The 15,095-nt window shown below is 40.6% G+C and overlaps 1 protein-coding gene across 1 annotated transcript; it reads right to left on the reverse strand.

The window, feature by feature from the left end:
- Positions 1–10,967: 10,967 nt before the first annotated feature.
- LOC131303142 (uncharacterized) lies at positions 10,968–14,313 on the reverse strand. The gene is made up of 4 exons (XM_058329934.1): positions 13,639–14,313; positions 12,614–12,671; positions 12,434–12,510; positions 10,968–11,111 (listed from the first exon to the last, which is right to left on the reverse strand). Exons 1-4 carry the CDS (start codon positions 14,311–14,313, stop codon positions 10,968–10,970), a joined length of 954 nt encoding a protein of 317 aa, XP_058185917.1.
- Between the last annotated feature and the right edge of the window lie 782 nt (positions 14,314–15,095).

The raw sequence follows: 15,095 nt of genomic DNA on the forward strand, positions 1-15,095 counted from the left end.
AATTTTTAGTCAACACACATCACCGTCTCTGTGGATTCGACTCCGGACTTACCGGATATTGTGCTCCATCGGTCTCAGCCCTACGCTTGGGGCAACCCATTATTTTAGGACTAGGAATCGGTCAAGCATTTTTGGCGCCGTTGCCGGGGACGGTTACGTGTGTTAAGAATTCGGGAAGTTATTTTTTTTATTTTTTATTTTTTATTTTTTAATTTTATCGTTGAAAAGCAAAAAAAAAAAAAAAATGGCCCATTTTGCGGGGAGGTATGGAGGTTATGCAAAACAATTTGATTGTTCATTGTCGCTTCCTATATTTTATGGTTTTGCATCAGAAAATCATTTTTCGCATGTTCATAAACTTGAGGAAGCTTTTGCTAGTGATGAAGTGGCTCTTTTACATGTATTTCCAGCATCTTTGCGTGATAGTGCTCTAGATTGGTTTAATTGTTTGAGTCCAAGTTTGACATGGAGTGAGATTGTAATACAATTTTTCAATCATTTCAATCCCTCATATGAGACTCACATGCTTTTACAAGAACTATCAGATTTCTCTCAACATGATGATGAGTCTTTGTCACAGTGTTGGGAGCGATTTAAATTTGTTGTATTCTCTTGGTCGTTTAATTGTGAGCTTGGCAGTCTTTTGGTTATCTTTTGCCGTGGTTTAAATCTTAAGTCATGCGAGGTGGATTTTAGGTCCACTGACGAATTTCTGGATAAAACCCCTGAAGACGCTTGGGATTTCTTAGATGAATTAACCCAAAAGCTCCAATTTAGTGAGTTGACCAAAAGTTCTGAGGATACCAGTTCTGATTGTAGAGAAAGAAAGGAAATAGAGTCGCTTCCCGAGGATATTAATTCTGATGCTAAGGAAAAAGAGAAAATAGAGCTACTTCCTAAGGATTTTGATGCGAGAGAAAAAGAGGAAATAGAGCTGTTTGTTATTTGTGAAGGCTATATGCCTTTTGAGGAGTCATTGCCTATAGTTGCACCAGGTTTTATGCTTTTTGAGGAGTCATTGCCAATAGTTGCACTGAATAATCAAGTACTCTCAGCTCTAGATTGTGCCACTCCTGTTTCTGAGTCTCCACTTTCGCGAGAGGTTTTAAATGTGAAGCAGATTGATTTTCTTGGTGTTGATGAATTTAATTTAGTTTGTCATTCATATCTCGTGGAATTTATCAACGCTTTGAAAATTGATCTAGTTTGGGCTAAGCACTTGGTTGAACTTAAGTGTCTAAATCGAATTCGGCAAATGCGCTATTCGAAGTATCTTATCTTGTGGCATGGTCGAATTCAATTTTTGATAAAAGGTGTAGAATGGAGTGCTATGTTCATTGTCTTAGCTCTCGTTAACATGATAAATGTTCGGTACCCTCATTTGGTTGCTCGTACATAAATTTTTTTTTTTTTTTTTGGTCTGGTATAGCCACCCGTTTCTCATTTGAGAAATAGGGAGAAAAGTAGTACCCGTGTCTTTCGCGTGAAGAAAGCGGATGATTTTTTTGTCTTTCCTTTTATTTCTTTTCTTGTTTATTTCTTTTGTCTTGGAGGCTAACATTTTGCAGGTTGTTCGATCCAAGTTGGGGGGTCTCCCTCTATCTATAGTTTACACTGCTTAGCCTCTCTTTTTCAAGGTGATATCTATCCTCTCTTTTCTGTTTATGTCCTATCTTTATTTTCATGCTTTCAATGTGGACATTGAATAGTTCAAGTTGGGGGGGAAGGATCACTTTGTTCTTTATTTTGTTAAAAAAGAAAAAGAAATTGAAAAAATAATTGAAAAAATAGTGGGTTTCTTTTTTAAAAAATAGTGGGTTTCTTTTTGCATGAGACTTGAAAGCTGTTGAGATTGGCTTGCGATTGATTGAGATATGATAGTCATTTCTTGTAATATTGTAGTGGCATTGTAGTTCTTTTTGCTAGCTTGTCGCGAAGAATTGGTCATGGCATTTATTTTTAGCACATTTGCACTTCACGTCTGTTTGGGCTTTAGTTGCTTGTGAGCTGTGACTTGATTATTCTCGATGGCTAGTTTAGTGGAGACTTATGCCCATGTGAGTTTAGAGCCTTATCTTTTCTTAGAGTGATGTCAAATAAACTCTTGTTGTCACAAAAGAGCAAATTCGTTGTTGATCTCATTATTTTTGTTATTGTCAAGTGTTGAGAATAATTTGAATTGCCTACTTGTCTCTTGGATTTGAAAAGTTGCATGGTTGTATTGCCCCTTGGAGAGGATTATAGGCCATCTTTGATATCTTGAGCCAGTTCGTTTCTTTCTTTTCATACATTTATCCATTATGAGCCCATTTGAGCCTCATGCATACAGCCTTTTTCTTGTTGAGCTCCACCATCTATATTGTGTCTTGAGAAGGCTTAGTAATTATGTGGAGGTGAATTATTTAGAAAAGAAAGGGTAAACGTTGTAAGAATTGAGCTTTGATTGTTGGTGATTTTTCCCATTCAAAAAAAGAGGAAAAAAATAAAATAGCAAAAAGGGAAGATACCAATTTATTGTGAAAAGGAAAAAACACTTGTTCCTAATGTGAGATTGTATTAAAGGTAGGAAGAGATATGTGGCGAAGTTGAAAAGAGAAAAAGGAAAAAAGTAAGAAAGGGCACACATTATTTTGCCCTATTGTTTTAAGTCATTCTCGGACACTTGAATTCTCACCTAGCCTTGAAATATTTTTCCTTACCTGATGTTATAACCCAGAATGAAAGTCCTATTTGATCCTAGGGGCAATGGGCTGTAAATTGGTGGATAGAGAGAATTTTCAATACTTGGCATTCCGTTCATGAGATCGTGTGTCTAATATAAAGAGCTTTCTTTTCGTGTCATTGTGTGCGGAGTATTTTGCTTTCATTTACATAACGTCTGCCCGCACATATTGAGAGTAATATGCACCTTGTTTGGAGTGATTTCATTTGTTGAGTGCATAACACGGTGAGATTTGAAGTCGAGACTCGGTTCAGAGAGAATTTTTTGTTATTTTTCACTTGTGACTGAAGCCCTTGATCACACACGCTAAGTATAGGTGCCATGACTCATTTTTATGACTTGATAGTATCTAGAACTGCTTATGTCGTAATCTCTATGCGTTGGCTTCATAATCCTTACTTGAGATATCATTGAGCTGTCTTACAGGTTTTTGGGTTTCATGTGAAAGGATTCGTGGTGTTTTGTGGGTGATCACTGTTGAAAACCCTCACGAGACTTCACTCGTCCTACCGGGACCGCCTGGGGGTTTAAAAGAACTATCTATTTTAATTTGTTTTCTTTAGTTGCATTTTATTTTCTTTGCTCGGGACTAGCAAAGTGTAAGTTGGGGGGTGTGATAGACGCGTAAATGTTCACATTAGCGCCCTCTAATTTATCTTTGTTAAGTTTCATTTATATTATTATTCAGAGTTTTATGCTTTATTTTTGTGTTGTAGGTATTTGGAGGGCTCGATACAAAAAGTGCAAAGTTGAAATATTAAATGGTGCTCGAAAATTGGGTTGTTCGAGTTTAACAGTTTAGCACTGATGGGCCCAGGGACGGACGTTCAGCGAAAGTAAATAAAGAATTGGACTTGGATAAATCCATTACATGGTGGGCCCAATGGCCTAGTGCTGGGGCCCAGTAAAAGAATGAAGGAAGCCAATTCTCGACAGCTAATGTGGCTCACGGCTCTGACGGGCAGCGAAGGAATAGGTTTTTATATATTATTATATATATAAAAAGGGGACAACAGCATAAGAGAAAAGGGAAGAAAAGAAAGCTGCGCCGGAGGTCTTTTTTTATTCGGACGAAAAACAAAGAAAGGGTCTGCCGTGATATCTTATTGGGATCACGCGACACAGAAAACGAAAAAAAGAACGGGGCAGCAGACTGATTTTTGTTCCGATTATCTTTCAGAAGTTTTAGATTTTTCAGAGTTAGTTTTCCTTTGAAGCTTTATTCAATTACTCGCATTCTGGTGTTTTAATTTCTGTTCTTAATTAAAGTTGTTCGTTGGTATTCAATTAGTAGATGTTTCTTGTTTATAATTTTATCTCGCGTAATAGAAGCATGTTTCAATCTAGGGTTTCTATTGCTTTTTGTTTAATAATGAGCGAGTAGTCATATGGGTAGGGTCGTGGGGTGATTAACACACCGTGGCTAATTCGGGCACTGCTCCTTTTATCAAACTGTTAAATTAAATGATTTTCGATTGGAAAATACTTCCCGCGGACGAACCCGGGCATCGTCGAAGCCCATATGAACGGGAGAATGGGGGTCCAAAACTCATTCTTCGCTGCGCATGGGTATACGGCGACCATAGGGTCTCGCATCTTGCGGGGTATCTATTTCAATCTAAAATTAAATGTTTTTAAGAACTCCAAACAGAGCAGGTTAATCCGGACTAGTTACAAGTGCTATGAGTCCTACGACCGTACCTTCCTTTTAATTTTCTGAAAAGTACAATCAATTTCGTAGGTTTAGTTTAATCTCAAATCAATCGACAAGGGGTGGCTACCTAAGAGCCCATTTAAATTATAACAACCCGAATTTTTAGTCAGCACACATCACCGTCTCTGTGGATTCGACTCCGGACTTACCGGATATTGTGCTCCATCGGTCTCAGCCCTACGCTTGGGGCAACTCATTATTTTAGGACTAGGAATCGGTCAAGCATCCCTCCGCTCCAAAAACGTTATGGGAAATTGCAAGGAAAACGGTTCGTTCAATTTTGTATTGTAAATTAAAGGAAGGGAAATAAGCTAATAGACAAAGCCAATCAAAATTCTACTAGAGAATTCTAAAGACTGTTGGATGAGCAAACACTTTTCTCAACTTCAATACTGTTATAAAGTCTTCGTCGTTTTAAGATCTAAGGACCATATTCATAATGCAATATTATGACTTTGCGGAGGCTTTTTCTTCTTTATGATGACTTTGCAGAGGCTTTTTCAGAGGCTTTTTCTTCTTTTTATTATGATGACTTTGTAGAGGCTTTTTCTTCTTTCTGATGTACTCCCTCTGCTCCCAAAACGATATGGGAAATTGCAAGGAAAATGATTCGTTAAATTCTGTATCGTAACGTAAAGGAAGGGAAATAAGCCAATAGACAAAGCCAACAAAAGTTCTACTAAAGAATTCTAAAGACTGTTGGATGAGCAAACACTCTTCTCAACTTCAATAATAAAAGGGTTCGTTAAATTCCGTATCGTAAGAAGGAAGGGAAATAAGCCAATAGACATAGCCAACCAAAGTTCTACTAAAGAATTCTAAGGACTATTGAATGAGCAAACACTCTTCTCAACTTCAGTACTAAAAGGGTTCGTTTAGCCAAAAGACATAGCCAACCAAAATTCTACTAGAGAATTCTAAAGACTGTTGGATGAGCAAACACTCTTCTTAACTTCAGTATTGTTATAAAGTATTCATCGTTTTATGATCTAGGGACCACATTCATAATGCAATATCATGACTTTGCGGAGGCTTTTTCTTCTTTATGACTTTGCAAAGGCTTGTTCAGAGACTTTTTTTTCTTTTTATTATGATTATTTTGCAGAGGCTTTTTCTTCTTTATGATGTACTCCCTCCCCTCCCAAAACGTTATGGGAAATTGCAAGGAAAAGGGTTCGTTAAATTCTGTATCGTAACGTAAAGGAAGGGAAATAAGCCAATAGACAAAGCCAATTAAAATTCTACAAGAGAATTCTAAAGACTGTTGGATGGGCAAACACTCTTCTCAACTTCAGTATTATTATAAAGTCTTTGTCGTTTTATGATCTAGGGACCACATTCATAATGCAATATTATGACTTTGCGGAGGCTTTTGTTATTTATGATGACTTTGCAGAGGCTTTTTCTACTTTATGATGTACTCCCTCCGCTCCCAAAACGATATGGGAAATTGCAAGGAAAAGGGTTCGTTAAATTCTGTATCGTAACGTAAAGGAAGGGAAATAAGCCAATAGACAAAGCCAACAAAAGTTCTACTAAAGAATTCTAAAGACTGTTGGATGAGCAAACACTCTTCTCAACTTCAATAATAAAAGGGGTCGTTAAATTCCGTATCGTAAGAAGGAAGGGAAATAAGCCAATAGACATAGCCAACCAAAGTTCTACTAAAGAATTCTAAGGACTATTGAATGAGCAAACACTCTTCTCAACTTCAATACTGTTATAAAGTCTTCGTCGTTTTATGATCTAGGGACCACATTGATAATGCAATATTATGGTTTTGCGGAGGCTTTTTCTTCTTTATGATGACTTTGCAGAGGCTTTTTCATAGGCTTTTTCTTCTTTTTATTATGATGACTTTCTAGAGGCTTTTTCTTCTTTAAGATGTACTCCCTCCGCTCCCAAAACGATATGGGAAATTGCAATGAAAAGGGGTTCTTTAAATTCTGTATCGCAACGTAAAGGAAGGGAAATAAGCCAATAGACAAAGCCAATCAAAATTCTACTAGAGAATTCTGAAGACTGTTGGATGAGAAAACACTCTTCTCAACTTCAATACTGTTATAAAGTCTTCGTCGTTTTATGATCTAGGGACCACATTAATAATGCAATATTATGACTTTGCGGAGGCTTTTTCTTCTTTATGATGACTTTGCAGAGGCTTTTTCAGAGACTTTTTCTTCTTTTTATTATGATGACTTTGTAGAGGCTTTTTCTTCTTTATGATGTACTCCCTCCGCTCCCAAAACGATATGGGAAATTGCAAGGAAAAGGGTTCGTTAAATTCTGTATCGTAACGTAAAGGAAGGGAAATAAGCCGATAGACAAAGCCAATTAAAATTCTACAAGAGAATTCTAAAGACTGTTGGATGAGCAAACACTCTTCTCAACTTCAGTACTATTATAAAGTCTTCGTCGTTTTATGATCTAGGGACCACATTCATAATGCAATATTATGACTTTGCGGAGGCTTTTTCTTCTTTATGATGACTTTGCAGGGGCTTTTTCTTCTTTATGATGTACTCCCTCCGCTCCCAAAACGATATGGGAAATTGCAAGGAAAAGGGTTCGTTAAATTCTGTATCGTAACGTAAAGGAAGGGAAATAAGCCAATAGACAAAGCCAATAAAAATTCTTCTAGAGAATTCTAAAGACTGTTGGATGAGCAAACACTCTTCTCAACTTCAATACTGTTATAAAGTTTTTGTCGTTTTATGATCTAGGGACCACATTCATAGTGCAATATTATGACTTTCGGAGGCTTTTTCTTCTTTATGATGACTTTGCAGAGGCTTTTTCAAAGGCTTTTTCTTCTTTTTATTATGATGACTTTGTAGAGGCTTTTTCTTCTTTATGATGTACTCCCTCCGCTCCTAAAACTAAATGGGAAATTGCAAGGTAAAGGGTTCGTTAAATTCTGTATCGTAACGTAAAGGAAGGGAAATAAGCCAATAGACAAAGTGCTTAGCCTCCAATCCTCGCCTTCCAATAAGGTTGAAACACCCCAAGCGTAGGGCTAGGTCGTCGGTAGCATAATAAATCGGCAAGACCGGGATCGTACTACAGGGAATTCGCAAGGTAGCTTAAACGGATTGTAGGTTGAAAAGGTAGACTGCAGCGTTCAAAACGGCCAACTTGATTTTTCTTAGAATCGGTGAAAATCGCCCGGGCAAAAGACTAGGAAAAAGCTTAATTAACTTAAAAGAGGCAAGTCTAAGGATCTTCTAACCCTTGACAAAGGAGGTTACCGGTTCTCAAAATAACTCAGGCGAGAGTCACGACCGCGTGCTCACGCCCGGAGAATTTAACTTTAATGACTACGTTTAAAGAAAGGTGTGATTAAACGGAGGCGAACCAACTTGTTTGACAAATTTATCGAACACATAGGAGGCCACGAGCCCTCAGGGAGCCGCTTGCCAAGACCGCTTGACAAACGCCTCACCAAGTAGTTAACACCCCTTGCTTAGACCAAAAATGCAAGTTAAGCTCTATTCCGTAAATCATGCTTTTAAGCCCTAAAATTTGAGAACCAAATAATCACCTAAGTCCTCGGGAAAGATTATCCCAAGACTTGGCCGAACGACTACTCACACATACTTAAAGCATAAACCAAAGCATAGAAATAAGACATGAATTTTAACCGATAGAAATGAGAATAAAGTTGATTTTATAAAGGATCTAGTCCGCGGCTACAACATTAATAAACGAGAAAACATTAAACGACAAATACCTTGAGGAGTTCTTGAAGAAATTAGCTAGAAAAACTTGAAAGCCATTAATGGAGTTCCAGAAATGAAAAAGACTTAAAGTGGAAGATGACAAGATGATCAAGAAGAGAGAGAGAGAGAGACCCTATTTGTACAAGGTGGTCTTTCTCTCACAAAATATCTCAAAAAATATCCTAAAAGTAGCCAAAAGTGGAAGATATTCCAAAAGTAAAAAGTAGAAAAAACAGCAAAAACGTGGCTGTATTCTGCAGCATGAACCGGTACTGACCAATTCCCAGTACCGGTTCATAGGTCTTCAAAAGCTGGAAAATGTAAACTCTGGACAGCATGAACCGGTACTGGCCAAATCCCAGTATCGATTCATAGGAGGCAGAACTTCAATTTTTGCTTTGCTTTGGCCTAAACAGCCCGACAGCGACCCGACACCCTCTTCCACTAGATTAATCACCCGACGGGGCTTGGTGGAACATTGCCTCACTGCCTCGAACCCTTGGATACTTCCAACTACGATCCTTGGCGTTAAGAATCGCCTTAGCACCCTGTATTACCTGAAACAACCAAAACAAAACCTTACGTGCAAAATGAGATACAAATGATATTTAAGGGAATCAAAATGCTACAAATTAGGGAACTAGAGCACCAAGATTATACAATCTTGGTTGCTCATCACGCCCCCCAACTTGAACATTGCTAGCCCCGAGCAATGATGCAGAACAACATACGGGAAAGCTAAACAATCCTTCCGGCAAAACAACTATGGCACATGCTGCGATTAATCCAATGCGCAAGAGATAAAAAAACAACCCATTTACCCTAAAGCAACTCACAGTCGGAGATAAAATGAGCAACTAAATGCTAAGCATCCAACAGGAGTATCTAAAATCAAAGAGGTGGATACGAGACTTCCTACAACCTTTAATAACAAAAGTAACCATATCCCACGCAAAAGGTGCTCGGAAATAGGCGTGGTGAACAAAAAATGCCAAGCCAAATATAAGTGAAGAGCACCATTAGAAAGACAAAATAACTAAGCAGCCATAAATTTACTGAAAAGCAAAATGCCATAGATTAAACATGCCACATTCAAAAATTTGAATCAAAAGGGAATCAAAACGTACGAAGGATCAACTAAGGTCTTTAAAGCTTGTAATGACCTTGGTTAAACAAAAGAACGGTTAGCAAAATGGGAAGCGGCCATATGCTAGCTTGGTTTATCTACCCTAGGCCGCCACCGACACCAAACTACCAAGTCAAAAGGCTACATGCCGGCCTAAACAAAAACTTCCTAAGACTATTATTTATGAATTCACCTACAAAAAATGAAAAACAAGATAGGATAGGAGGACTGTCAACCACCATGTACCCCGACCAAGTAGAGGGATTTTCCAAAGGCGAAACCACCGACCCTAATCCTCTTCCGATGACTCCTCGTCATCATCCTCCTCGTGAACAGGTTCTTTACCTCGCTTCCGAGTACTCGACTCACCACCACCACTAATCCCAGCACCATGTACAGCCTCTGGTTCCTCAGGAGTCGATTCTCTCATATCGGCCTCCGTGGGAACATACACATCACCTTCTTTCCCACATCGAGCTGTTATCCATAACATCCCCCTCTTTATGGCCGAGACATCCTTCCTCGTACGACGCATTTGAGTCTCAAGCTTTTTCTGTTTCCTCTGCACTGATTGGAGCTGAGTAGCCATAATTCTAGTATATTCTTTAATCCTCCCAGACTGAGTCCTAGCAGTAGGCGTAGGGAAACCGAAACTGTCGGGCAGAGGTGGCTGAGATAATGCCTTGCTTTTCTCCACAGAGCCACCCGTAATAGGACCGGGGGTGCCCGGAAGAAGCCTTTTCGGAACTAGTACTCCTTGAGACTCGCAAAGAGCGGTAACCATAGCCGGAAATGGAATATTAGGCTTTGACGGTGCCGAACGCTCCCTAAACCTCACCATCGACTTCCAAATGAACAAAGCCCAATCAACCATCTCATCATTGGAACCAAAAACAAAAATAACCTCGCCATCCTCCTTGCGTGGAAGCTTCTCCGAGCCATGGGGACAAAGATTATAATGAACCACCTTATTAATAACCCGATACTTCTCGAATAACCTGCCATGGACAAAACGGTCAAGCTTCAGGGGTTTATCAGTTAGAGCATTTGGATTTCTTCCTCTGACTTAGACCATCCTCTAGCAGGGTAAGTAATAGCTTGGAGTGAGGGGCGTTGGTAGTTTTTTAGGTACTTGGCTATGACAGTCGGGGTTATGAGCACAGTTTTCTTCCCCAAACGAGAGGTTATTTTCTCTTCCTTCTCATCCACTTCCATATTAGCATAGAAATCAAGCACCAACTTGGGTTTAAAGCCTTTGATTGGATCGAAAAAGAAATGTAATCCTCGTTGGTTAATGATATCGATGATGGGGTGAGTTCCCAACTTCGCACGATCTACTTGACGCTCACAAATATACTTCCGACCCTTTAACTCCTTTTCCCATTTCTTTTTCTCCTCCTCCTTCCTCTCTCTTTTTCGCATCCTATTTTCCTTTTCGCTTCTCTCCGCTCGCTCAGCATTCTTCTCCGGATCGAAGCGTTTAATGTACGACGTTTTACCGGAACTATCTACTGACTTTATCGCATCCCCCATAAGTTTCTTGGCTCTCCCCATTGCAACAAACAGCCCACAAAACAGAGCAACAACAGAGCAATCCCCAAAACTTAATTCAAACTACTGAACTTGCAGCAATTCTTTGCCCCCGATAACGAAAACAGTCCAATAGTAGCAAATTCGCACAAAAATTTACCCCGACAATGCAAAATCCGATAACACAAGAACAACAACTGAAATTTCAGCCCCCAATTTCAGAAACAAATACAGCCTGCCCCGGAAATCAAACACATACAACGCTTTGATCACAAAAATAGCCCGTAAAACAACCTCGAACTAGCACAATGTCAGAAATGATGGGTTATGGGTGATTTTCGAAAAATTTGGGGGAAAAAAGAGAGAAATTTCGGGTTACCCTTGATTTGGGGATCTAGGGTTCAAAATCTTGCAAAACTTTTCATGAAACTTGAAAACCCTTCACTTTGGGGGATAAACATGATGAACAATGGTGAAGAACAATGGAATTCCTTGGGAGAAAGTTGGGGTTCGAAGTTACCTTGGCCATGGAGATTTTTGGACCTTGAGAGGGAGAATCCACCCTTGAAACTCTCGAAATACCCCTTGAATCTTGAAGCATGCGTGACAATCCGGGGTTTAATGGAGGTTTGATGGAAATTTTGGAAGATTTGGAAGGGATTTGAGAGAGAAATCGAGGCCAAGAGGGTGGGTTCTGTTGACTGGGTCGTGGGGTAGGAGAGAATAGGGTTTTGTGTTTATATAGTGGGGTAGGAGAGAGAAGATAAAAAGTGAACCGACCCCTTTTTTTTTTTTCAAATTCTGTCGAGTATGAACCGGTACTGGCCAAATCCCAGTACCGGTTCATGCAATCTGAAATTCTGGGTTTAACTCTGCCCTATATGAACCGGTACTGGTCAATTCACAGTACCGATTCATGTCTCCTGATTTTCTGAATTTTTGCCCACTTCAACATTTCGAACTCCGCTCATTCCCAACACCTTCCAAACATCCCCCGAACACCTCTAAGCAGGTAAAACAGCATTCCAAACCACCCTCCAAACATCCGGTTCCCTAAGTTATTGAACAAATGGAAGGACACGGACCAAGATAAAAAAATAGGATGAGGGGACATATTTGTGGTTTAATTAAACAAAGAATGCCTTGTATCACTTCCTCAGTACGCTATAGATTCCAAAATGATTCAACAATGATATCAAGCACACTTAGGTATGACAAGAAAGTATTTTTACCTAAGCTACGAATTTAAGATGAAACATGAACGGGATATGGGTAAAACTTGCTTAAAACATACTCAACACCTAATTGCTCATCTTTAATCATGCTTATGAGTTGAAATGTACACTCTCACTTAATATCAAACACCGAGCTCTTGCCAATTAAGAAACAATAAGCATGTGCCAAGTTGTTTTAATCCACTAAATTTTGTAATAACGGAAGGATTGCAACCTAAAAACGAAATTTTTTTTTACCGAAAATGAAAACAAAGAAACAACATATATATCGTAACTATATCCCTCCCCCCAACTTAAAGGGTGCTATGTCCCCATAGCATGGAGAACACAGGAAGGAGAAAGGGAACAAAAGAGCGTACCAACGGGGGAATGTCAACCCCCTTATACCTGGAGCAAGTTGGAGGCTTTTGCGTCACCAGCTCTTTTCGTCATCCGAACGGCTTCCAAGGTCAACTCCTTCGGCTCTGCCAACGGAACCACAGCTAGTCACACAGGATCATGGCCAAAGCTTTGTTGGACTAACAACCGTGACACGTAATCGCACCCATGCTTAGGGCTCCTGAATGCCGCAATCACTCCGACGGTAGATCCAATCCACCAAGGCTGGTGTGGTAGCACGTACACCCTGTAAAAGACTTAAGCCCGAATTACCTACTAAGAGCCAAATGACATTAGAACCGCCTAGCTCGTGTTATCCGGGCGCCATCAAACATAAATACATAAAAAGGAACACAACAAAGAACACCACCCGATTTTCACGCAATCTTATGAGTCATACTTTTCTTCCCGCGTTTTCGAGTAGGCAAAACGCGGGTGGCTATACTAGACCATCAAAGTTGTTACATCATGCCCGAAGTAAAATTCACCACTCGACCTCGCCAAGCAATTAAGCCCAGCGTTCCCTATGATCAAAACAAAGTGATGCAAGACAGAGCCTAGTGCCAAAGCACGGGAATAGCAAGCCCCACCCAAAGACCTAAATTGCCCCCGATAGGGACATATCTGGTGAGCATGGGTCGTTAACGGCAAACTACGCCAAAGAAGGACTAATTAAAGCCCGATACAATGATGCGTTGGTGAAATCTTTTGGTGAGAGTATCCCAAAACATGATAAATAAAGAACAAAGCATAAAAGCAATATTTACAAATGTACAAACATACAGAATTTAATATCAGAGCTCGGAGCGTCCAAGTCACAGCTGGACTCTGCCAAATAATGAAGTCCAGCGTCCCCTAAGATCGTAACCAGGCAAGCACAAGATAGAGCCAAGTGCGGTAATGGAGCACGGGAATATCAAGGCCTAACCTAAGATCTATGCCGCCCCCGTTGGGGCTAATCTGGAAGACGTGAGTGGTGCACTGTGAATTACTCCTATCAGAAAAGTTAATGAAAGCCCTATGTCACTGATATTAAAATTGCCCTTACTAACCGGAGCTGGGCACACGATCCTTTTTTTAGTACCGGCGTGCGGAGCTACATATACCCAAGTCAATGGAGAGTACCCCCTACCCGGGGGCCGGGTCCGACAAACAGTTAAGTTCAGCGGTTACGCTTTCGCTCCCCGTGCAAATTAAAGTAACGCAAACTAAACCGATGGGCCATCCGTATAAACGGGGTCGGCCAAAACCTCATCGGGCTCGCCAGCTTCAAAGCCACCAAGGAAAGGCTTAAGCCGTTGACCATTAACTTTGAAAGAGGAACCGGTACTCATGCTTTCTACTTCTATTGCCCCATGAGGGAACACAGTTTTGACAACATACGGCCCGGCCCAACGTGAGCGCAGCTTACCGGGATGCAAATGCAATCGAGAATTATACAATAACACTTTTTGACCGGGCTCAAAGTTTTTAATCACAATTTTGTTATCATGCTTGGCTTTGAGTTTAGATTTGTAAGCGCTAGAATGGTCGTAAGCATTGTACCTCAACTCCTCGAGTTCCGTCAATTGGAGCTTGCGGCGGGCACCGGCTTTGGCCATATTGAAATTTAACTTCTTAATGGCCCAATATGCTTTATGCTCAAGCTCTACCGGCAAGTGGCGCGCTTTCCCGTAGACCAACCGATACGGTGACATTCCCAAAATCGTCTTGTAAGCAGTACGGTAAGCCCACAAAGCATCGACCAAACGAGTTGACCAGTTTTTGCGGGTATGATTAACCGTCTTCTCCAAGATATTCTTGATTTCCCGATTCGCAAGCTCCGTTTGGCCATTTGTTTGCGGGTGATAAGCCGTGGAGACTTTGTGGATGATGGCATACTTACGCATGAGGGCCGCAATGGATCGGTTACAAAAGTGGGACCCTTAGTCACTAATGATAGCCCGTGGCATGCCAAATCGGGCCAAAAAGTACTCACGGAGAAATTCAACGACCACTTGGGCGTCATTGGTATGAGTGGGGATGGCCTCCACCCATTTAGAGACATAGTCAACGGCCAACAAGATGTAGAGGTACCCAAAAGATGTAGGAAACGGCCCCATGAAGTCTATTCCCCAACAATCAAACACTTCGATGATCAAGATGGGCGTAAGCGGCATCTCATTCCGTTGTGTCACACATCCCAAAAGCTAGCAACGAGCACACGCTTGGCAGAAAGCAAACGTATCCTTGTACAAATGTGGCCAATAGAAACCGCACTGCAAAATCTTGGCGGCGGTCTTTTTGAACGAAAAATGGCAGCCACATGCCTCCGTGTGGCAAAACTTGATAACACTTTGTTGCTCAGAATCAGGCACACAATGGCGGACCAGTTGGTCGGCGCAATACTTAAACAAATACGGGTCGTCAAAAGAGAACCGTTTCACCTCGGCCAAAAACCGACGCTGTTCTTGCAAATTCCAATGGGCAGGCATCAGACCGGTAACCAAGTAGTTCACAATATCCGCGTACCATGGAGCCGTGGAAATTGAAAATAATTGCTCATCGGGGAAATAGTCACCGATAGGAATGTGCGATGAATGATCTTCGAATTCTAACCGAGACAAATGATCGGCCACCACATTCTCTACACCCTTCTTATCCTTAATAGTGAGGTCAAACTCTTGTAGGA

The sequence above is a fragment of the Rhododendron vialii genome, chromosome 10a (assembly GCF_030253575.1).
Source record: "Rhododendron vialii isolate Sample 1 chromosome 10a, ASM3025357v1".
In the NCBI taxonomy this organism is placed as follows: domain Eukaryota; kingdom Viridiplantae; phylum Streptophyta; class Magnoliopsida; order Ericales; family Ericaceae; genus Rhododendron; species Rhododendron vialii.

Excerpts from the sequence above, each read along its gene's own strand:
- LOC131303142 (XM_058329934.1), bottom strand. The coding sequence starts at position 14,313 with ATGCGTAAGTATGCCATCATCCACAAAGTCTCCACGGCTTATCACCCG. Across the intron at positions 12,511-12,613 it reads CTACCGTCGGAGTGATTGCG|AGCCGAAGGAGTTGACCTTG; the intron begins GCATTCAGGAGC and ends TTCCGTTGGCAG. Across the intron at positions 11,112-12,433 it reads AAGCCTCCAACTTGCTCCAG|TTCGAGGTTGTTTTACGGGC; the intron begins GTATAAGGGGGT and ends ACATTGTGCTAG.